At 37.7% G+C, this 24,962-nt stretch overlaps 1 protein-coding gene across 1 annotated transcript; it reads left to right on the plus strand.

The window, feature by feature from the left end:
- The first annotated feature begins 4,380 nt into the window (after positions 1-4,380).
- C1D (C1D nuclear receptor corepressor) lies at positions 4,381-24,356 on the plus strand. Its single transcript, XM_081254521.1, has 5 exons — positions 4,381-4,448; positions 17,649-17,795; positions 18,523-18,589; positions 18,888-18,943; positions 21,862-24,356. Exons 2-5 carry the CDS (start codon positions 17,658-17,660, stop codon positions 22,024-22,026), a joined length of 426 nt encoding a protein of 141 aa, XP_081110647.1. The 5' UTR covers positions 4,381-4,448; positions 17,649-17,657; the 3' UTR covers positions 22,027-24,356.
- The last annotated feature ends 606 nt before the right edge of the window (positions 24,357-24,962 follow it).

The raw sequence follows: 24,962 nt of genomic DNA on the forward strand, positions 1-24,962 counted from the left end.
AAATGTCCATCGACAGATGAATGGATAAAGAAGATGTAGTACATATATACAATGGAATACTACTCAGGCATTAAAAAAAACCCCAAAAATGAAATAATGCCATTTGCAGCAATATGAATGGACCTCGAGATTATCATACTAAGTGAAGTAAGACAGAGAAAGACAAATACCATATGATATCGCTTATATGTGGCATCTAAAAAAAATGGTACAAATGAACTTATTTACAAAACAGAGAGAGACTCACAGACATAGAAAACAGACTTATGGTTACCAAAGGGGAAGGGTGGGGAGGAATAAACTGGGAGTTTGGAATTAACAGATACACACTACTATATATGTAAAATAGGTAAATAACAAGCACAGGGAACTATATGCAATATCTTGTAATAACCTATTATGGAAAAGAATATGAAAAAGAATATATATATATCTGAATCCTTGATCATCAATCCAGAAAACTCAGGTTATTCTTCATGAGGGAATGGCAGGAGGCAGCTTTGATATTAAACAGAGCTACATGCAACTCACAGGAAGGGTTTGTTCTGAGTAATAACTACATATATTTATTTTCATTATGTCTATAAACATTGATTTTTTTTGAAGAATGTTATTATACAGCTAGGCTTAAAGGAGTAGGACCAGCATCAATTTTTTAAATAAACATTGCCTTTATCACAATTATTTTTTCAAATGGTTACTTCTAGAAAGGTACTCAAATCCTTTATTCCATTTTTTGATGTAAATCATTTAGGACAATAAAGCACAGTGAGGTACAGATGAGCGGTATGGTCTGGATGTTTATGTCCTCCCAAAATTCATACACTGAAAATCTAATGCCCAAGGTGAAGTTATTAGGAGCTGGGTGGGGCCTTTGTGAGTTGATTTGGTCATAAGGGTGGAGCCTTCATGATGGAGTTAGCTCCCTTATAAACAAGGCCCAAGAGAGCTCCCTTCTGCCTTCCCCAAATGACGATACAAGAAGTTGGAAGTCGAGGATTGGTTCAAGATGGTGGAGTAGAAGGAAGTGCGCTCACTACCTCTTGTGAGAGCACCGGAATCACAACTAATTGCTGAACAATCATCAACAGGAGGACACTGGAGCTCATCAAAAAACATACCCCACATCCAAAGACAAAGGAGAAGCCGCAATGAGACAGTAAGAGGGGGGCAATCACAATAAAATCAAATCCCATAACTGCTGGGTGGGTGACTCACACACTGGAGAACACTTATACCACAGAAGTCCACCCACTGGAGTGAAGGTTCTGAGCCCCACGTCAGGCTTCCAAACCTGAGGGTTCATCAATGGGAGGAGGAATTCCTAGAGAATCAGACATTGAAGGCTAGCGGGATTAGATGGCAGGACTTTGACAGGACTGGGGGAAACAGAGACTCCAATCTTGGAGGGCACACACAAAGTAGTGTGTGCATCGGGACCCAGGGGAAGGAGCAGTGACCCCAGGGGAGACTGAACCAGACCTACCTGCTAGAGTTGGAGGGTCTCCTGCAGAGGCAGGGGGTGGCTGTGGCTCACCGTGGGGACAAGGACACTGGAAGCAGAAGTTCTGGTAAGTACTCCTTGGTGTGGGCCCTCCCAGAGTCCTCCATTAGTCCCACCAAAGAGCCAGGTAGGCTCCAGTGCTGGGTCACCTCAGGCCAAACAACCAACAGGGAGGGAACCCAGCCCCATCCATCAGCAGACAAGCAAATTAAAGTTTTACTGAGCTCTGCCCACCAGAGCAACAACCAGCTCTACCCACTACCAGTCTCTCCCATCAGGAAGCTTGCACAAGCCTCTTAGATAGCCGCATCCACCAGAGAGCAGACAGCAGAAGCAAGAAAAACTACAATTCTTCAGCCTGTGGAAAGAAAACCACATTCACAGAAAGACAGACAAAATGAAGAGGCAGAGGACTTTGTACCAGATGAAGGAACAAGATAAAAACCCCAGAAAAACAACTAAATGAAGTGGAGATAGGCAACCTTCCAGAAAAAGAATTCAGAATAATGATAGTGAAGATGATCCAGGACCTCAGAAAAAGAATGGAGGCAAAGGTTGAGAAGATGCAAGAAATGTTTAACAAAGACCTAGAAGAATTAAAGAACAAACACCTAGAAAAATTAAAGAACAAACAAATAGATATGAACAATAAAATAACTGAAATGAAGAATACACTAGAAGGAATCAATAGCAGAACGATCACCTTGATACCAAAACCAGACAAAGATACTACAAAAAAAGAAAATTACAGACCAATATCACCGATGAACATGGATGCAAAAATCCTCAACAAAATACCATCAAACAGAATCCAACAGCACATTAAAAGGATCATACACCATGGTCAAGTGGGATTTATCCCAGGGATGCAAGGATTCTTCAATATATGCAAATCAATCAATGTGATACACCATATTAACAAACTGAAGAATAAAAACCATATGATCATCTCAATAGATGCAGAAAAAGCTTTTGACACAATTCAACACCTATTTATGATAAAAACTCTCCAGAAAGTGAACCTAGAGGGAACCTACCTCAAAATAATAAAGGCCATATGTGACAAACCTACAGCAAACATCATTCTAAATGGTGAAAAATTGAAAGCATTTCCTCTAAGATCAGGAACAAGACAAGGATGTCCACTCTTGCCACTATTATTCAATATAGTTTTGGAAGTCCTAGCCATGGCAATCAGAGAAGAAAAAGAAATCAAAGGAATATGAATTGGAAAAGAAGATTAAAACTGTCACTGTTTGCAGATGACATGATACTATACATAGAGAATCCTAAAGATGCCACCAGAAAACTACTAGAGCTAACCACTGAATTTGGTAAAATGGCAGGATATAAAATTAATGCACAGAAATCTCTTGCATTCCTATACACTAACAACAAAAGATCAGAAACAGAAATTAAGGAAAAAATCCCATTCACCATTTCAACAAAAAGAATAAAATACCTAGGAATAAACCTACCTAAGGAGGTAAAAGACCTGTACTCAGAAAACTATAAGACCCTGATGAAAGAAATCAAAGATGATACAAACAGATGGGGAGATATACCATGTTCTTGGATTGGAAGAATCAATATTGTGAAAATAACAGTATTCACAATATTGATTCTTTGGGTAGTGAAATATTCACAATATTTCACTAACTAAAGTGATCTACAGATTCAATGCAATCCCTGTCAAATTACCAGTGGCATTTTTTACAGAACTAGAACAAAAAATCTTAAAATTTGTATGGAGACACAAAAGACTCCAAATAGCCAAAGCAGTCTTGAGGGAAAAAAATGGAGCTGGAGGAATCAGATTCCCTGACTTCAGACTATACTACAAAGCTACAGTAATCAAGACAATATGGTAGTGGCACAAAAACAGAAATATAGATCAATGGAACAGGATAGAAAGCCCAGAGATAAACCCACACACCTATGGTCAACTAATCTATGACAAAGGAGTCAAGGACATACAATGGAGAAAAGATAGTCTCTTCAATAAGTGGCGCTGGGAAAACTGGACAGCTACATGTGAAAGGATGAAATTAGAACACTCCTTAACACCATACACAAAAATAAACTCAAAATGGATAAGAGACCTAAATGTAAGACCAGACACCATAAAACTCTTAGAGGAAAACATAGGAAGAACAAAGCTCGTTTGCCACTTAAAATACTTGATATTGACACACACTGGTGTTTGTTCAAAGTGCTTTTATAGGCATTTAATATATGGAATCGCTATTTCATGCATAACTTTTTGTTAAATTACGATTGTGGAATAAAGTCAGGAATGTAAAAACGATGCTCCTAATCGTTCAAGTAGCAATATGCAATCTTTGTCTTTTTTTCCTCTTATGTTTGTTCTGATTTCATTTATTGCAGTGCAGTTTTATGTTTTTTGAAATAATTAGAAATCTAAGCTTCTCTTTTGCCTATTTATCCATCTTTCAAGCAATTCATTTTGATTGTATTTTACAAAAGTATCTCGTAGCGATGGGTTGGAAAAACAAAGAACCCGAACTTTCACCACGGAAAACTTGGGAAGCTGCTTTGGAGGCTATTTTGAGGCGGACAATGGGAGAGTAGTAAGAACCTGGGCGCTGCAACGAGTTCCAGCGAACGTAAAAACCAGCACAAAGCTTTAGTAATTAACTTTTTTTTTTCTGGATAAATATGCTGTTTGTAATCCGGTGGGCGTTGGCCAAATGCAAATCTAGAAAAAGGTGCCGGCGCCCCGCCCCAACCCCCTCCTACACCTTCAGCCTGCGGCGCGGTTAGAACGTAGCTTTTGAGGGCGGAAGGGAAAGGAGCAAAGGGGCGGGGGCGAGCAGCGTGACGTCACCGGAGAGCGCCGCTCGCAACGCGGGCAGAGCCGGCGCGCCACTGACGTCACCGCCGCCGACTGCTTTCTGGGAGGCCGGAGTGGAAGGCCCGCGAGGTATTATTCAGCGGTGGGGTTGGAGTTTCTCGTGCTTTTAAGTTCGCTTTTCCTGTCACCCTCCGGCTGACTGTGGGGAGGGGGACTGGGCTGCGTAGCCTTCCGCGAATGCGAGCGTTGGGGCAGCGTCGTGGCAAGATCTCCCACTTCCGCTTTCCTGTGGCTGCTTGCTGGCTTCGGCCTACCTTGGCCCTTCACGTCTCTGGGTCCGGCCTTTGGCTTTTTCCTTGCTTCTTAGCTCCACCTCTCAAGTATTGGAGGGCGGAGAAATTAAGAGCACGTGACTTCACTGTTAATTTTCAGCTGCCTTCAAGCCTGGATGAGGGAGGAAGGCCTAAGTGACAGATTTAGGGGAGTAGCTTTCCCGTGTCATCCGTTATCATTCACATACATGATCACGCACTGCCTGCCACTGCAATATTAGCCCACCTGAGATGGTAGGCTGATTTCGACCTTAAGGTGAAATCTAATGGAATCTCAAAAAAGTGGTTTTTCTTTACGGCCCAGGAAGGTTTAGTGTGACTGAAACTTCTGTTTGAAAGTATCTTTTGTGTCTTGCTGTTTGTTGACTGCAACAGTTTTGGCTTGATAAAGATGTATCTGTCCCAATGAGATGTTTATTAATCATAAATAAACACTTATTAATCTTTTTGGACTGTCTGATAGTAGGCTGACCCGAGACTTAACCGAATGTTGACTTTGGATTCGAAAATAACCAAATAATTCCTATTGAAATTCCGTGAACTGTTTGTGATTAATGGAAACTGATAGAGCTCACTGTTTTGTTGAAAGAGAAAATAATGATTGTGTGAACAATGTTTTTTTCAAAATAATTAGAACGGTTCTGAGTCAAAAGATGTTATAGTTGTCTTCCGATAGCTGTGTTGTATGTATTGCAGTTCAGAGGTGATATAATTTTTCATAACATTCTTAAACCTTTCAAATGGCTCTTTATGTGTTTTATCTCAGTTAGCGACTGTTTCCAAACAGTTGACCCTTCAAATATGGCTCTAAATAGTCTCCACTGGGTTGGGGTGTTTGATCATTTTCACTTTAGTAAAATAATAACTAGTATTACTAGTTAATGTATTGAGTCCTGAGCCAGGCACTGTTCTAAGAACTTTACCTATATTATTTATTTAATCTGCACAGTACACCTGAGAGGAGATGAGAATATTGCCATGAGCAAATTCCATAGTTTTGGAAGGTAATTTTACTGCTTCACATCAATAATTTTGAAAACACTTCGAATTAAACGTTAGAATTAACAATTGAAGTAATTTCATTGTAATCTGATTTAATTATTCATCTCGATCTTGAGCAACCTCTTTGTAATTTATATCTTTTTCTACTATGAGACTTTGGGATAAATTTGTTTCTAGAGGCTAGCATCTCTATCTTTTCTCCGTGATTTTACTCTAAGTATGAAGGAGAGTTACAGGCTGCACTAGCGTAGACTATCTGCCAAAGACAACAATATTTATGGAGAGACTGTTGTATATACGTTTCACTATCATTTTCTAAGGTAATGCAGTGCAAAAAAGTCATTACGTTAATAGAATTCTGATGCAACATTTGCGGATGTCTCTTTAGTTTTCTCCCCAAATTATCTGTATTTTGGATTTGTTCCTGGCTTAGTTCATAATTGTATGTAACTCTACTTAGTATAGGGATAGAAACAGCCCTGGAATGTACATTATTATGTATTTTCTTTTGGACCCACATGGTCACTATCCTAATCTGATATTGAGATTATCCAAAATTTGATTCCAGTTTACTTTCATTGTTTTTAGTTAGTGAACAAATAGTTATTACGTACGTGGCAAGACTTTATGTTAATCATTTGGAGATACAGTGGGTGAATAACCAGTGGAAGGTTTTGAACAGAGGAGTGACATTATCTGGTTTAGGTTTTTAATAGGATCACTCTGCCTGCTGTGTTAAGAGCGGGTTGTTGGAGAGAGGGGTGGGGCCAAGCCAGGAGACTAATTAGGAAGGTGTAGTAACTCAGATGAGATGATAGCGGCTTCACAGCTGGAAAGACTGGTGAGTAGCAGTTCAATTTTGGATGTATTTCGTAGGTAAAGCTAACAGATTTGCTTATGGATTGAATGTGGGTTGTAAGAGACCTGTCAAGGTTTTGGGCTTGGGCAACTAGAATGGTTAATTGCCATTAACTGAGAGGTGGAAAACTATGGGAGGAGCAGGTTTGTGAGGGAGAATTGGGAGTTCATTATGATGTGTTAAGTTTGAGACCTCTGTTAGTCATCCAAGTGGAGATGTTGAGTAGGCAATTGAGTCTACCAAGTTTGGAGTTCAGTGGGGAGGTCATTGCTGGAAAAGAACATTTGGGAGTTGTCAGATGGTATTTAAAATCGTGAGGCTGGTGACAATCGCCAAAGGAGTGAATGTAAACTGAAAAGCAGTACAAGACGTGAGTCTTTAGGCATCTTAGCCTTTATAGGTTTGGGGAGATGAAGACCCAACAAAGTAGACAGAAAGAACAGCCATCGGGGGACAAGGACAGTTTTGGGAGTCTATAGTGTTGTGGCATTCAGGGTGGAGTAATGTGTTCACTATTCTCAGACGCAGGTTATAGATCAGATAGATAAACGAGGACTGACATTTTTGGATTTATCAAGATACATGAGAAGGAGTGTTATTAATGGATGAGTGATAACGGTCTGGAGAACCTTGGGAGCAAAGAGGAAGAAGAGACTACTTTTGTTTGGGAGATATGGAAGCCTTTATAGAGTAGAGGGCATTTGATGTGTGTTGTAAAGGATTAATAGGTTTTACTAGGCCCAGAAGACGGGGGAGGAGTGGGGGGAGGGGGTATTGCAAGCAGAGGAAAAAGCCTTACTTCTCTCCCGTCAAGGCCATACCTCCCAGTCAGCTGTCTTCAAGGTGCTTTTGCAAGTTCTTTCCTTTGTATCCATTAGTCAGTTCCTCACTCTGGATTACCATTCTTGCTCCAGGCCTACTGAACCCTGCTAAAGAAATTCACAAAAGACCCAAATTAATGCTACCCACCTTCAAATGGGTCCTTTCTCGGTTGTCTGACAGTTGCTTTACTTATCCCTACTCTCTTCCTAGCACATACTCCACATTTACTCAGCATTGACTACATGCCAGGCACTGAGGAGTCATTTCTTTAATAGATATTTATTTAGCATCTATGACATGCTACCCTGATATTTGGAGTGTATATGAGCAAAGACTTGCCCTGCACCAAGGTGCTTACAGTCCAGTGTGGATGATGGACACTATTCAAATAATCACAGAAATATAAAATTACAACAATGATATGGAGAAATACATGGTGCTGCGAGACTGTGTAACTAGTGGATGTGACTCAGTGTGAGGCAAGAGGGAATGCTTCCTTGAGAAAGCATTGTTGATGAGGGAGCCGAGTTAAGCAGGCCAAACATGTTGGTGACAGGGAGTCCTCACAACAACTCTAGGAGGAGTTTCTAGAGAGCACGAGGCTAGAAAGGCTTTTGTACCATGAGAATAGGGAGAAAGTGGCCTTACGGTGGCTAGAAAATTTAGGTGTAGGGAAGACAATCCATTCATATAGTTCTTTGAATAAAATAGAGCTAAAGAATATAGGCTTTAAAAAAATTAATTAATTTATTTTTGTCTGCATTGGGTCTTCATTGCGGTGCGCGGGCTTCTCATTGCGGTGGCTTCTAGTTGCGGAGCATGGGCTCTAGGTGCGTAGGCTTCAGTAGTTGTGGCTCACGGGCTCTAGAGGGCAGGCCCAGTAGTTGTGGTGCACGGGCTTAGTTGCTCTGAGGCATGTGGGATCTTCCCAGATCAGGGCTTGAACTCATGTCCCCTGCATTGGCAGGAGGATTCTTAACCACTGTGACACCAGGGAAGTCCGGGTTGTAGGTATTCTTGTGTGTTGTTCTTAAGTTGATTTGAAGAGGCTTCTTTTATCTGTCTTAATGTTGCAAATATTTTGACTTTAGACTTGGCTTTTTTATTTATTTTTTCATGCATACATTTTAGTAAGGGCCACGTAAAGATATAAGGCATCAGGATTTTTTTAGAAGGAAATTTGTGACATTATGGAAGTAATTAGACTGGAACGTCAGCCTTTGTTGGAAAGGTTAGTAATACAGTACAACCTCATTTGAGGCCACTGGCTCTGTCTTGTTTTTATAAGTTGTTTAGCAACTATCACAGAGCTGGTGAACACCCAGTAACCTACCTTCCCCTCACTCCAAATTATATTTGGAATTGAAATGAGATGTAGTGGAGTATTCTAGACTATACTTTCTATTTAGGTGTTCCCCAATTTATTTATTTTTTGGAAACCTAGGAAGTTTTAAAAAAATTTATTTTATTATTAATTTTTATTTTTGGCTGTGTTGGGTCTTCATTGCTGCGCGTGGGGTTTTCTCTAGTTGCAGAGAGCGGGGGCTACTCTTCGTTGCAGTGTGCGGGCTCCTCACTGCGGCAGCTTCTGTTGTTGTGGAGCACGGGCTCTAGGCGTGCGGGCTTCAGTAGTTGTGGTGCGCGGGCTCTAGAGCGCAGGCTCAGTAGTTGCAGCACACAGGCTTAGTTGCTGCACGGCATGTGGGATCTTCCTGGACCAGGGCTCGAACCCGTGTCCCCTGCATTGGCAGGCGGATTCCCAACCACTGCGCCACCAGGGAAGCCCTCCCCAATTTATGAACTGGGTTATATTCTAAAAGTTAATTTGTGGCTTGGCTATCTAATTTCACTATAGAAATAATGTACATAAGATCTTATCTTTGTTCTCAAAGTATGGTGAATCCTTGAAGGCTAGCTTTTTTTTTTTTTGTAAGGTAAATTCAACATGTCTTGTAATTTTACCCTTATGTGCATCAGTTTACATCCTTAAATCATAGGGGTATTTTCTTATGTAACTGTGATGGCATTTTTATAGCTGAATTATAATTTCATAGCAAAATTATCAATAATTTCTCAGTGTCATCTAGTACCCGATCCAGGTTTGGGTTTCTTTGTTTCAAAAATATCTTTTTACACTTAGTTTATTTGAATCAAGATCCAAACAAGGTCTACACATTCCATTTGGTTGTTCAATCTGAAGGTAAATGTCTTCTTTCTCTCCCTCCTCTCCCTTTTCTTAGTTTCTCTTCATGCCATTAACTTGTCATGGAAACCAGGTCAGTTGTCCTATAGAGTATTTCTCATTCCAGATTTGTGTGTTTGCTTTCTTGTGGCATGAACTTGTTTCTTTATCCTCCATATTTCCTATAAGTTGAAAGTTAGCTCTAAAGGTTCAGTTAGATTCAGATTCACCTTTTTTGGGGAGTTGGAAATGCTACACAGACACTGCTGTGTATGTCACATTGCTTCACATCAGGAGGTTCATATACGTTTATGTCATGTTTTCAGTGATGAAGACTGATCTGTGGGTTCAGGTAGTGACAGTCTCACTCCTCTCTTGTACACTTCCCCTTCTATCTGTCAGTGAACATTACGTGAATCTGTAATTTCACTAGGGGTTGCGAAATGGTGATTTTCTTTTTTTTTTAAAGGTTTTGATTTCTTCCACATTTGTTAACTGGAATTTGAACTCTAGTTTTATTACTTGGGAGCCTGACGATCATCACTAACATGTCTATTGTGGGAAGGTGCTGTCAGAGCAACAATTCGGGATGCCAGGAATATACCTTTCCTGGCTGTAGTTCTGGAGGCTTAAAGGAGTGTGATGGTCCTTTTGATGTGTCAGCTTGGCTAGGCTGCAGCCCCCATTCAGTCCAACTCCACACTAGGTATTGCTCTGAAGGTATTTGTAGATAGAATCGAAATACACAAACAGTTGACTTTTATTATTCTAGATAATCTGGGTGGGCTTGATCCAATTAATTAGAAGGCTTTAGAAGCAGAGCTGAAGCTTCCCTGATGAAAAAGAAGTTCCACCCGTGGACAGCAGTTTCAGCTTGCAGCCAAGAGTTCCAGCATGTTCTTTCTTGCTCGCCTGCCCTGCAGATTCCTCCACAATTGCATAGACCAGTTTCTTGCAGTACATCTCTTCAGAATACCTCCTACTGGTTCCGCTGCTCTGGTTGAACCCCAGCTGGCACCAGGAGCCACTCTCTAGGCTCTCATGTTCTCTAACAAAGTGGGGTGAGGAGTGGTGGCAAGGGTCAGAGAACCTACCTTTGTTAGGGTAACCCTATAATTTGTGGCTCAAACTGGGGCTTCTGAAAGAGAAATGGGGAGCTGAGCAGATGGCAAGCTGAAACAATAGACATACATGGGGACTCTCTTGGGCAAGTTGAGACATAAAGTCATTCTGTGTGTCAGCCACTGGTGACACATCAGCATGGCGGTGTCATATTGATGACACCACCCCCTCAGGGAGCTTGTAGTCAAGGTTAAGTAAATCAACACATGTCACCAGATAGTGTTTTAGGTGACATGAGAACCTGTAGCTCTGCTAATCCAGACAGAGGGAATGGGAGGGTGGCACTCAGAGAAGTCCTATGCACTAAAGGGAAACCTGATCTTACATCCACACGTAAGCAGGGTTTGAACAAAGTGAAGTGGGAAGGATGGTTCACGTATAGAGAACCACACAGGTGAAAGGTTAGGCCGAAGGGGCATAGAACGTCTGGAAAACTGCCGTGGTGGCTACAGCCATAGGATTGGAAGAGGGGAGCAATGAAAGATGAGGCTGGTCAGGCAAGCAAGGGCCACATCGTAAAGGGCCTCACGTCCATATAAGGGGTTTGGAGTTTACCTTCAAGGTGGCGGGTAACTATTGCAGGATTTTAAGCAGGAGTGTACCATGACCAGACTATCTTTATAGAAAAGTTATGTTTTGTAACATCCTAACATTGAGAGTGGAGAAAAATTGACAGTAGGGAGACTACTCCAAGGCTCTTGACATGATCTAGTTAGTGAGAATGGGGGAAAGCTTGTGGCTAAGGAAATTAAGGAGGCCGTATTGACAGGACTGATGGGACTGGGGCCTGAGGAAGCGATGAGGGGTGACTTCCAGGTTCCAGGCTGCACTGAGCTCCCTGAAGCAGAGAATGGAGGGGAGGAGGTCGGGGATGATGTTGTGTGCCCCTCCTTTTCTCCTGTTGGTACTGTGGCTCTCATCACCAACGAGAGGAGGGAAGGAATGGCAGTAACGTCCTGTGGGGATTGCTGGGCAGGGTTTCTCCCCTCTGCCCCTGAGCCTCAACCAGACCTTCCTGAGGGATGAAGAGAGGCACCTTCTCTCATGCCCTCTTCCACCTTCTCCACTTCTGCAGCCTGCGCTTTAGAAGGAGTAGGTGGAGGGGCGGGGAGTCCCTGCAGAACCAGGCAGCGAGTGAGGGGCAGAGAGGGGTGAGTTCTCTTCTTTCTCTTCTATGGACATTTACCACGTACAGTCTTGGGCAAGTTACGGAAACTCACTATGGGTCCCTTTGTTGTCTGTGAGGAGTCAATGAATGAATGTGTGCGGATGCTTAGGGTAGCGCCTGGCTCACAGGCAGTGGGGTTCAGATGTTGGCTGTGGCTGCTGATAACCATCCATTCACTGCTTCATCCTGGCATCTGAGTAACAAAGGGGACAGAGGGCGGTTTCTGCAGCTCCCTCCTTGCCGTGCTCCCTGTGGAAGGAACAAACGCTCAGGAGCTATCTGTATAAAATGTTAGAAGAAATCATTTGAATTGGGGGGAATTTCTGTTAATAGAAGAACCTTGATTTTTCAGTCTACGTTGCCTTTATTTTTTAGTTAGGAAAAAGGCAAGTGGTTCAGTTCAGATTTAATGAGAGTCATTATTCTTACTTACTGCCTTGCTTTCAGTGTTCACCGTAACCCATTTTAACAATAAATAACTACTTGTTTACTGGGGCTCAGGGACAAGGAATAATTGCAGGAAAAATCCCCATCATGATTTTGAGAGGGGAAATATTTTCTAATAGAAAAATCGGATGAAAAAATTCACATTTAAATAAAGGCTTTTTTTGTGTTTTTTATACTTGCAGTATTTGTTAAAAGCCAAAATACTTTATTAAAATATGCTTTTTAAAATTTAATGATTATTTTTATTACAGTTTTAATACATGCTTTTTGAAATAACGAAATTTAAACAACGAAGAATGAAGAGCTAAAAACATGAGTCTGCTTTGATCCCATTCGCATTTCCTATCTCTTCTCAGAAAGAATGTCTGTTTTTGTATGTCTCCTTCCAGACCATTTTCTACATATCTACATATACAATTTTTTTAAATAAATGGCATCTGTTAGACACATTACGTGTTATATACTATGTTCTTTGACTTTTTTTCACCACTTATCGTGTATTACTACATAAAGATTTACTTCTTTATTTTTACTCTTTTGGATGGATGTGGTATAATTCATTTAACTGTTCCCCTATTGATGACTATTTAGTTTATTCCCAGTATTTGGTTATAATTTCTTCATTCAACAAATGTTTATTGACTGCTAGGCAGTGGTAGTGAACAAAACACAAAACTGCCTGTTTTCATGTAGTTACCTTCTTTTGGAGGCAGACAGACAATAAATGAAATATGTCAGATGCTGTTGAGGCCTGAAGGGTGAAGAAGGAGATAGGAAATGTTGGGAATGAGAAGACGGGTATGCATTTTAAAATAGGATGGTCAGGAAAGCTTTACCAATAGATAACATTTGAGTAGAGATCTAGCAGAGGTGAAGTCATGAGCTTTGAAGCCATTGGTGGGGGAGAAACATTCTAGGAAGGAGAGAAGTCCAAAGGCTCTGAGATAGGGGCATGCCCAATGAGAAGAAGACTAGTGAGGCCATTATGGCTGGAATGGAGTGAGCCAGGGGCAGAGTGGGAGGAGATGAGGTCACAGAGGAGGTAGCAGAGAGTCAGGTTTTTTTCGGCCACTATGAAGACTTTGTCTCTTCCTGAGTGAGGCGGCAAGCCTTTGAAGGTTTCCAAGCAGAGGCATGATAGAATCTGACTTAGATTTGGGATGATCACTTTCTTGATAATAAACTATTGGCATGGAAACAGGGAAGCCATTTAGGAGGCTATTGCAACAATACAGGCCAGACACAATGATGGCTCGGACTGGCTCGGACTAGGGTGGTAGCAGTAGCGGTGGTAGGACGTGAATATGTTTTAAAGATAGGGTGAGAGAGGAGTCAAGGACTATTCTGTAATTTTAGGTCTGAGCAATCGAAAAGGTGGAGTTGCCGTGAAATGAGATGGGGAGGACTGCAGTAGGCAAGATTAGATTCTTTTTTTTTTCGTTGAAGTATAGTTGATTTACAGTATGTGTTAGTTTCAGGTGTATAGCAAAGTGATTTGGTTATATATATGTGTGTGTGTGTGTACACACACACACACACACACAGTAAGTCCCCTACATACGAACCTTCAAGTTGTGCACTTTCAAAGATGCGAATGTACGTTCACATGTCCAATCATGTAAGTTAGTTCAAGTGTCTGGCGTACATTGTCACGTGCATGCGTCCTCTACAGTGGTTGTCCTTTTGTGTACTTTACAGTACTGTATAGAGTACAGTAGTACAGTATGTTTACTTCCTGCCTGTTCATTCGATGCCAGCCCCTGTATGCCAGCTATTGTACTGTACTACTGTACTTTTCAAGGTACTGTACTGTAAGATTAAAAATGTTTTCTTTATTTTTTGTATTTGTTTGTTTTCTATGTATTATTTGTGTAAAAAGTATTATAAACCTATTACAGTACAGTATTATATAGCTGATTGTGTTAGTTGGGTACCTAGGATAACTTTGTCAGACTTAATGAACAAATCGGACTTACGAATGCACTCTCGGAACTGAACTCGTTCATATGTAGGGGACTTACTGTATATCCACACACATACATACATACATACATACATACATACATACATACATACATACATACATACATATACTTTTTCAGATTCTTTTCCATTATAGGTTATTACAAGATAAAGTAAGCAAGATTAGGAATTGGGCTTTGGGCACATTATATTTGAGAATCTATTAACAGCCAACCAAGGTACTGAGTAAACGGTTGGACATTAAATTTGGAGTTCAGTGGCGAGGTCAGGGCTGGAGATGCAAACCTGGGAGTCATCAGTTTATTAATATAGTTTAAACCCAGAGCTCACCTAGAGAGTAAATTAGAGAAGAGATTCAAGGACAGCCCTTGGGCACGTCAAGGTTAAGAGGCTTGAGGATATGAAAAGGATGCAGCAAAGAAGACCAAGAAAGCAACCTGTGAGGTAAGAGAGAAACCAAGGAAATGTGATGCCCTGGAAACCAGACAAACTGAGCCAGCTATGTCAAATGACGAGAACTGAGAATTGACCATCGAATTTGACAATGTGGCTGAGTGGGTGACCTTGACAAGAACAATTTTGAGTGAGAAATAGGGGGCCTGATTGTAGTAGATTCAAGAAAGAATGGAAGGAGAGGAACTGGAACTCTGGTATTCAATATTAGCAATCCTTTTGAGGAGTTTGTTCTAAAAGGGAGATAGAAAATGGGGCTTAAGCTGGAGGGAGATATGAAGTCAAGGTGTTTCTTTTGTTTCTTATCTAAGATGGAGGAATAAAATGTTTCAAGCCTATGGGCAATGATCCAGCAGAGAGAAAAATTGATGTAAGGCAAAGTCCCCACTTTAAGAGAAGGGTCCAAAGAGTCCATTTTAATAAATTTATATGCATGTATACAAGGATTTCTGTAGACTACTTTCTGAAGAGGATATCCTGAGTCATAGGGTGTGTGCCTTTAAGAAATCTGTACCAATTTATATTCCACCTCCAGTGTATACCCTTGCTAACATCAAACTTTGCCAGTCTTTAAAATTATTGCCAATCTGATGGGTGAGATCTTCATTATTTTAATCTGTTTTATGCTTTGTAGGAACTCTTTATATAATCTGAATAATCCTTTGTTGTATTTTGGCAAATATTTTCTCCCATGCTGTTTCTTGCATTTAACTTTGCTTATGGTATACTTCTACCATATAGATGTTTTTTCAGTTTTTATGTATTTAAGTCTGTCAGCCATTTCCTTTTATAGCATTTGGGTTTCATTTGGATTATATACATATTTTATATAATGTATATAATCTTTTAATACATTTATACATTTATCTTTTAAATTCATCTGGAGTTTATTTTTGTGTATGTTGTGAAATAGGTATCTAAGTTTTCCATCTCCTTCTATGTTCTTAAACAGTTAAATACCATAAAAATTAACTGTTTCTTAAAGGTTTGGAAGAAATTACCTATAATATTTTCTAGACCTGGAACCTTTTTGGAGCATAGATCCTTGACTTCTTTAAAGTTTTTTTTTTTTGTCTGTGTAATGATCTATTTGTTTTATGTACTTCTTTTTAGGTTAGTTTTGGTGATTTTTTTTCCCTAACACCTCGTTCTTATCATCCAGATTTTTCAAATTTATTGGTTTAAAATTTTACGTAAAGAAAAGAAATATCAAGTCTTCTCTATATTTGTGTCTGTCCCTGTACTTATACCTTTATCTGGGCAGTGGATGCTGGAGCTGTCCTTTCACAGATTGGGAGATTGGTTTAGCAGTTTCCAGCCCTCATGATTCACCTCTTACTGTCCTTCACCTTGGGTTTATTCCTAGATTCTCCTTCTCTTTTGTTTGTAAGGGATTGCAGGCTCCTTGGTTCTGTTCCCTATCAGTCTAATCCCATTTGCTCTTTAGCTTATAAAAATTTCTGCTGTTGAGGTCGGCTGATGGATATGTACCCTTCTTGGTTTCCAGCATTACTATGGACTTATTTTTGTGTTTCTTCTGTCATTTTGGAGAGATTTTTCTGGGAGGAATGAGAGGCAAATCCGTATTTTCAGTTAACTTTTTGAAATAGGAAGTCACAATTCTCTCCTGTGTGGTTTTCTTTTCTCATAGTCCTTTGTTTAATTGCTGTTTGCACAGTAGTTGGATAATAACTTTACAGTGTGAGTAGTGATAGTCCCCTGGACTTCACTTTTTTAAAATTTTAAATGAAACCAGATGTCTCAGTGGACTGTACTTGTTGAATAGAAATGTGGATATATTGTGACTAAATATTCAAGTAGTACTTTTAAAACTTAAGTGACATAGTCATAACATTTAGAATTATAAAGGACTTTAGAGATCATTAGACCAAATGCCTTATTTAATGGATGAGATATTTGGGGCCCAGAGAGATTCAGTGATTTATCTAAGGTAACAAAGTCAGTGATCAGGCAAGGTGGAAAGCCCGCGTCCCTTTACTTCAGTTTGGCTATGCTGTTTGTTATTTTGCACATTCTTGATGTTCTCCTTAGCTGTGTAATGTAAGAGGTATTTTCAGCTAATAAAACCTAAGGATGGTACAATGGCTTGGAATTGCTTCTGAAAATTGATCTTAGATACCATATTAAATACATTGATGTGGACTTTTCTTTTCCTCATATAGCTATTAAATATTGTGATATAAATGTGAATTTTAAAGAATGGGCCGTCAAGGTATGCTCTAGCCTAAATGAAAACCATATAGTTTATTTCTCCCATGTTTCATCTTTCCTGCTTACAGACTTTATGTGATCTATGGACTCTTGAATTTCTTATTAATATTTTAAGCTTAAGGAATATATATAAATATAAATATAGGCTTTAAAAGTTATTTTGGTGATAAATAATCATAAAATATTTCAGATCTAAGATTTCTAATTTTTTGGTTTAATATACCATGCTGCTAGATCAACATCTAAATTTAGAAGTGCTAATATGTATTTTTCTTTAAAAAGAGCTTTGCTTATCATTTTTTTTCAGCAAGCATTAGGGGGTAGCGTATATTTATCACACTTTCATTGCTTTGCTTGGTCTTTAACTTCAACAGAAAGTTTTTTAAATGTAGGATTTTTATTATTGATATAACATGTTTGGTAGTCCTATCTCTTTAGTTCTCAAAAAGCATCGAGGGATTGAGGGATTGATATGTGTAGCGTTAATGAACTTGGGTGGGTCCCATCCTGGCGGCCCACCCCAACTCCCCAGCAACCTAAGAAGAGGGGAAGTTTAAACGTGGTTGCTCCAGAATTATATTCTAAGAAGATTTGTTTAATTAACTTCAGGTTTTAACTCTTTTAGCACTTTTGAAACATATGATATGACCTATTAATTTTTTTTTTTTTGTAACCTAGAGAGCATTCTCTGTCTCCAGTATGAACTAAGAATTTAATTTTTTCCCAGTTGGTCATAATGGCAGGTGAAGAAATTAATGAAGACTATCCAGTAGAAATTCATGAATATTTATCAACATTTGAGAATTCCATTGGTGCTGTGGATGAGATGCTGAAGACCATGATGTCTGTTTCTAGAAATGAGTTGTTGCAGAAGGTATTTTAAGTAATTTCTAAAAATGTAATTCATAAAACTGAGTGCTATGTTATGAAACATATAGAAGAAGAAACAGATACATGATATATGCCCCTTTCCCCCTTTATTTCAATTTTTAAGTGTTTGGATATCTTTAAGGAGAAAATATAACAAACTCCAAGCTTAGGAGATACCTCCTAACTATATTTTTATTTTGACTTGGTTTTGAATTAAAGAAAGCTCTCCCAGCATTCTTTTTGACAGACTCTATCTTTGACCTTTTAAGTATTACAGTGATGTTATCAGGGTTTCTGGAAACCCTATAGGACAAAAAGAGTAAATTGATTTTGACAGTCTAAAACAAATCTCATTATGTTTCTTCTGTCTTTGGTATTGCCTAAGCATTTTAGCCTGCTTCTTATACATAAATGCATCATGTACAATGTTTATATTGATGAATTACTTTTGACATACAAAGCCCAGATTGTAAATCCTGAAATTAAAATAATTCAAAAGAATTTTTTTTTATTTTGGATTATACACATTCCTTGTTTAACTTAAAGATGGTACGCTGAAGTGAAAATTTGTGGGCAAAAATCACTAGTTAACCAAACTTTTCTTTTTGCAAATTATTTCCAGGTTATTTGTTTTGATTATTGGATTATAGGAAGTGAAAAAATGTGATGGTGCTCAAAGTTTTTATTTCTTTTTTCTTTCTCTTTCTCTCTCTCCCTCTTTTTTTAAATAGTTGGACCCACTTGAACAAGCAAAAGTGGATTTAGTTTCTGCTTACACATTGAATTCAATGTTTTGGGGTATGTATATTACTTTAGAGTTAATTAGAAAGCAAATTATCATGTCAAAGGTGACTTATTTTTTAAATGCTAGCAATTATACTTTATGGCAATTTTAATAGTCAGATATTTATTTCTTTTAAATCAGAATACCAGATGCCCATGAGCCACACATACATTTAATATTACAAAGAGGTTGAAAAATTTAAGATTTAGTTAATAATTTGTGTGACGTTTCCTTTTTGTAACTAGAGTTTCTTTAATTAATGCTCTTAATTAATATATATGCATTTTATTCCATGAAATCTTTCTCTTGTAGTTTATTTGGCCACACAGGGAGTTAATCCTAAGGAACATCCAGTAAAGCAGGAATTGGTAAGATTGCAGTGGATCGATTTCTTTTTATTTTACGTGTAATGTCTGTTGTAGTGTTTCTAAAGGTAAAATCGCAGTACCTTTATCACACTAATTGTGGAGAACAGAATTATTTAGGGATGAAATTATGAAAGTGAGCCAGATTTCATTGTGCCTTTAGTTTTTCTTTCTCTCACCTTTGTCAGAGAAGGGTGTTCCATATATTATATAAATCTGTGGATGGGAAAATGTCACGATTCTAGTAATTATTTATAACTGCTATATTATTTTTCCTATAAATTCTTGAAATCCTGTTCATCTCTACAACTGCCTGTTTTTTTTTTTAAACTCTTATGCAATTCTTAAAAGTATATTCTAGTTGATTTACTAGCCAAGACGGGAAAGTTTCTCCTCCACCGTTTCAATTCTTCCATTAATTCATTTTCTCAGCAGTAAAGAATCCACCTCGGCAACAAAGCTAAAAGCTTTTTTGGCACCAGTTGTATGTGTACTGTCCAGTAATTCTGCATTAGTGACATATTTACAACCTGTAATAAATCTTCTAGGTTTGTCTTTGTATTCCATTTAGATGTATAAGTATAGTATATTATATAAGGTCTGGTATCTTGGAGTTTTTGCTGACTTCAAAAATTAAATCAAATCATTCAATTTGAAAGAAAAAAATTTAGAAATCAAACTTACGGTTACCTTCTTGACTTGGCTTTATGAATAAGAATATTAATAAATTTATTCTTTGTGTTTATAAAATATAAGGTAAATATATATGTGGAATACACTTGACAGTGTATTATTGTTCTAAAGTTTTATGGTGGTTGATACGTATTTTTTTTATAACTTAGTAAAGTACTTGGTCATTTATTTAAAAAAATGAGTAAACCAGATCTGTCTTCAATTTTTAAATGTGTAGACTAAGACATTTTCTTCTTCTAAATTCCTTGGGGGAAAAGTAAATTTATTTTGAAATACAGAAATTGTGAAAGATACTTAAAGCAAAAATATAAAGCAATATGATCCATAGAGCTTGATTTGACAAGTGATACTGGCTTTAAATCTTAAGAAGTATGCATTGTATCATCTGCTTTCACCTTTCTAATATGGACTTTACATTTATAAAATTGCTCTTTCTTCTCTTAAACACAAAGTTATTTGGAGTAGTGTAATACTTAATTCTGTCACTGGAAAAAGATAAAGTCATCTGTCTTGTTTTTCCCTCAGAATCCACTTTATGGAGGAGTACATTTATATTTTGGACAAGGGTTGATAAATGAAAAGCATCCATAAACCTATTCCCCTTTTCTGACCTTGTGACAGATGTCACTAATTGATCACAGAGTTAGTGTGTGAGATGAAGCCTATTTGCCATATCTATCATGAATGGGGAAGGGCATTGAAAATAGTTTATTCATTCGACAAATATTTGAATGCCCACTGGAAGCCAGGCATTATTTCCAAGTGAGATAATTCCTCAGTGAATAAAGCCAATAAATATCCCTGCCTTTGTGGCAGGTGCCAGACTATCTAGTGGAGGGAAACAAACAACATAAACAAACAACAAATAAGAAATACATATGAATATATAGTATGTTAGAAAGTTACGTTGTGGGAAAAAAGAAAAAAATAGCACAGAGTAAGGGCATTGGAGTGCTTGGGTAGGATTGCCATTTTCAATAGTAAAGGCAGCATTTATTAACAAGGTGAACATTTGAGGGGACTGGAAGGAAGAGAGGGCTGGCCGTGTGGGTTTGTGAGGGAAGATCATTCTGGGCAGGGCTGGGCTGGGTGTGTGTTGTGAGGACTTTGGCTTTTACTCAGAGAAATAGGGAGCCATGAGAGGGTTTTGAGCAGGGTTGTCAGTTTTTTTAAATGAAAAAATTCTAAGGTTCTGCATTTTTCTGTGTATGTTTATATAACTATTTTGATTATTTTAATGAAACTTGCTTTTAAGCAGTGATCAATCATTTACTCTGCTGTTTTATAGCTCTCACGCCTTTATTTCTCCAACTGAAGTATAGAATAGCCCTTTATTCTGATTAGTGGTCTCAGAAGATTCAAAGTGGTACAGCAACCTAGTATGTTTCTCACCTTGTAAAGTCTGATTAGAACTGTATATTTCATTAGAAAATATCATGTGCTTTTCAGTCAGAACTATGACATTGGATAAAAGGATCTTGTATTTTCATTATACTTATTTTAATTGTGACACGAAGGTAACACAAAAAAATAAATAGTTAAATACTGCCTTAGCCATTTCCTGTTTAGAAAAATTTCTGGAGAGTTTAGTTTGTATGTTGAAAGTATGTGAAAGCTTTATTTTAATTAATTAATTATTTATTTATTTAGGCTGCACCAGGTCTTAGTTGCAGCATGTGGGATCTTAATTGTGGCATGCAGCCTTCTTAGTTGTGGCATGTGGGCTTCTTAGTTGTGGCATGCAAACTCTTAGTTGTGGCATGTATGTGGGATCTAGTTCCCTGACCAGTGATCGAGCCCGGGCCCCCTGCATTGGGAGTGCAGAGTCTTACCCACTGGACCACCAGGGAAGTCCGGAAAGCTCTATTTTAGATTATAGACTTCAGATACAAGAGAGTTAGTATGTGGATTTAGGTGAATGCTAAATTTAAAAATTTAGTGTAACCACATATAAACAGTTAAATGTTTATCTCTGTAGTGTCTAGATCTTCCTCTTTTGAAACACTCAGAACACTTCTGAAATGACTTTTTAAATATCTGTATTCCCCTCAGACTGTGAACTCCAGGAGAACATGGAATGTGTTTATCCTATTCGCTTTGCACTTATTAGCACTACTCAATAAGCAATAAATACAAAGCCGTTGGATTTAACTGAGGTATAGTATAATAGAACTTAGTGGTGAACAGCTTAGTAAATCTGTTGCCTTTCTTCTTTTTTTGCCTTTAAGGAGAGAATCAGAGTATACATGAACAGAGTCAAGGAAATAACAGACAAGAAAAAGGCTGGCAAGCTGGACAGGGCTGCGGCTTCAAGATTTGTGAAAAATGCCCTATGGGAACCAAAACCTAAAAATGCATCCAAAGTTGCCAGTAAAGGAAAAAGTAAAAGTTAACCTTTTGGTTTTGATGTACACATATTCAAAAAGTACATAATTTTTATTGTTTTCCACAAAATAGATGATGATTATGTGCCATTGTAAGGTTTAAATGTATTCCATATTGAATTCGCGTGTAAGATTTGCATTTTAAATTTGTAATGCTAAATACTTTTCCCCCAGAAAGATTAAGTTATCCTTATTGATTTTCCTATAGAACATTATGTGGTTTTTTTTAACATTGTGGTATATTTTATATTTATAGTTTACTGTCTCTTGACAAGACTTATTTCCTTATATAGGTCAATTTTTCAAGTGCCATTTTATAAGCAACTTGAAATTTAAGTTAAATGTTCTTTGCAAACATTTGTCTATTTTCGATGAATAATGATTTTATGAAGTATGCTGAAGTTTTAAATACATCTGTTTTCACTATATAATATTAGGAAAGAAAGAAATGACTTAAATGTCCATTTTTTCTGTGAAGTTATTTCATTATGCTTTCATGATTTTGGGAATTACTGCTTTTTGTGATGTTTGAAGTATCAATTTAAGACTTTTAAGGTTATTCTTTAATTCTTGGTGCTTTGCCACTATGTCCCATTTAAAGTAAAAATATATTCTCATTAACTTTAGATGGGAAATGAGGTTGTATATTGATGGCTGAATTTTGGCATAATGGCTATACACTATCAATAAAGCTGTAAATGTTGTGTAGCTGACCTGTTTTTTATTTTTCTCTTTTGAGTAAATTTTCTCTTGAAATTAGGAAGGTAGTTTTTAGAAATCCTTAGGAATGGGGGAATTCATGAGTTTTTGTTCCTTATGCATAGTGCCCACAGTTCTCTTGGCCTCATGTTTTCAGATTTTTTTACTGTATGTTTCTGAGGCTATAGCAATTACATAGAAGTATTTTGGAACAACTTTGTTATGTTATTTAATGCCACTTAAGCAGAGGAGAAATCCAAAGGAGATTACATTGTGTTTATATTCGGATTTATTTTTCTGCAGTATTTGCTACAGAGAATTCTAAATATTAAATGAATTTTTTTATGTCTAAGCCCTTGAATTTTAACTATATACCCTTAATGCTTTCAGTCTTTGAATTCACATCATTATGTATAGGAATGCCAAGTACAGTAAAATACTTTAATTTTTGAAAATGAAGTTGTTAAAATTTTTTGTGTGACTAATTCTCCATAAGTAACCTTGAATAAATGGATTTCTTGATTTATGGTAGCAGATATTGGAAATGGTCTTAAAATGTAATGGATATTGTAACGCATGTTGAACTCTTTCTATGACACATGAAGAGGTAGTCACTGATAGATGCAGAAAGTCTTCTGGCTCAGATGTCAGACAATTTTTGAAGTGGAAGAACACTTATAGTTAGTTCACTCTTTTTTTCACCTTCGTCCCCTCAAAATTCAAATTTTTTTTTAAAGTAACTTCTTCATGAGAGAAATTAATGTTATTAAGATCAAATATAGTGGCCTAGTGTTATTTATTGCAAAGAAGGTTATAGCTTGCATTTCTTTATATTTTCTCATTTCATTAAGAAAAAAAAGTTAAATGAAAAATGTCATGCAGAAAATCATTAGCCAAATTATTGGTTTGTGAAAGTCCAATTCTACCTTCTCTTAAACTGGAGATTCTTAAGTGAATAATTCTTTTAAGTGCTTATTAGAGGTAAAAAACAATTTGAGTGTATTCCATTTTATTGTGTATGATTTTAAGTACTTACTAGCACATAGTAAGGAGCTGAGTGATAGTAAGTGTATTGGGTTGCTTATTTTTTGTCTATTCATTTCATAAATACTTAATGACATTTACATTGCTAAATACTGTGCTAGGTTCCAGATAAGACAACTCCAGCCTTTATTCTATTTTAAGTATTACGAAAACACTAGTCTTTTCATTCAATTCAGTTTTTCAGAGTTACTGGAACATTTATGACAAGTTGTGCTCATTAACCTTCGTCAGAATCATAAAGGGTGATGGGCTGATCTATTTGACTGTGGTACAGTTATTGTTAGCATAGTTTGTTCCAAATGACAGTCTGCTCTAAGTTTAGATGTTAATTATATCTTGTATTAATCTCTTTGGGAATTAACAAATTGGAGGGGTTATAGCTATAGATACTTTTAAGATTAGAGTTATGGATTATTAATCTAATACTAAATAATGAGATTTAGTCTTTTAATATTATTTTAAGCACAATTTTCTTATTGTTCATAGTTGCAGGATGGGAATTCATTTTAGTAAGTAGAATATTTTAAGAGGAAAACTGAAGTTTGAATTACGGTTTACATTCCTGGAATTTGAGCTTATGTCAAATTGATTGGTTTTTAAGATACCCTGCAAATATAAAAAATTGTTCTACTTAGCTATTAGAGATGGATTAGTATTATTTCTAAATGAGTCTTTAAAAATTGACTAGAGGGTTTCCCTGGTGGCGCAGTGGTTGAGAGTCCGCCTGCCGTTGCAGGGGACGCGGGTTCGTGCCCCGGTCCGGGAAGATCCCACATGCCGCTGAGCGGCTGGGCCCGTGAGCCATGGCTGCTAAGCCTGCACGTCTGGAGCCTGTGCTCTGCAACGGGAGAGGCAGGCCACAACAGTGAGAGGCCCGCGTACCGCAAAAAAAAAAAAAAAAAAAAATTGACTAGAAATACAGGAAATGCTTAAAAAATGGACAATGTATTGAATATAGATACTTTTTCCTAAGCATAGGTCATTGGAGAAAAAGATGTTTTAGGAATCACTTAGCTTATAATACTGTTAAACCATACCATTATGCAATAAATTATCAGAAATTCTGACTTTACAAAGTAACATTAACTGAGAAAGGTTTGAACAGTGATTCTGAGCCTCATGTAATAGCTAAGTTTGGTAGATAAAGCGGAGAAAAAGAAGAACTGGCATCTTGTTTTCTCCCTTCATAGAATAGTTAGTAA

The sequence above is a fragment of the Mesoplodon bidens genome (genome assembly GCF_964165515.1).
Source record: "Mesoplodon bidens genome assembly, chromosome: 14".
NCBI classification, from domain to species: Eukaryota; Metazoa; Chordata; class Mammalia; order Artiodactyla; family Ziphiidae; genus Mesoplodon; species Mesoplodon bidens.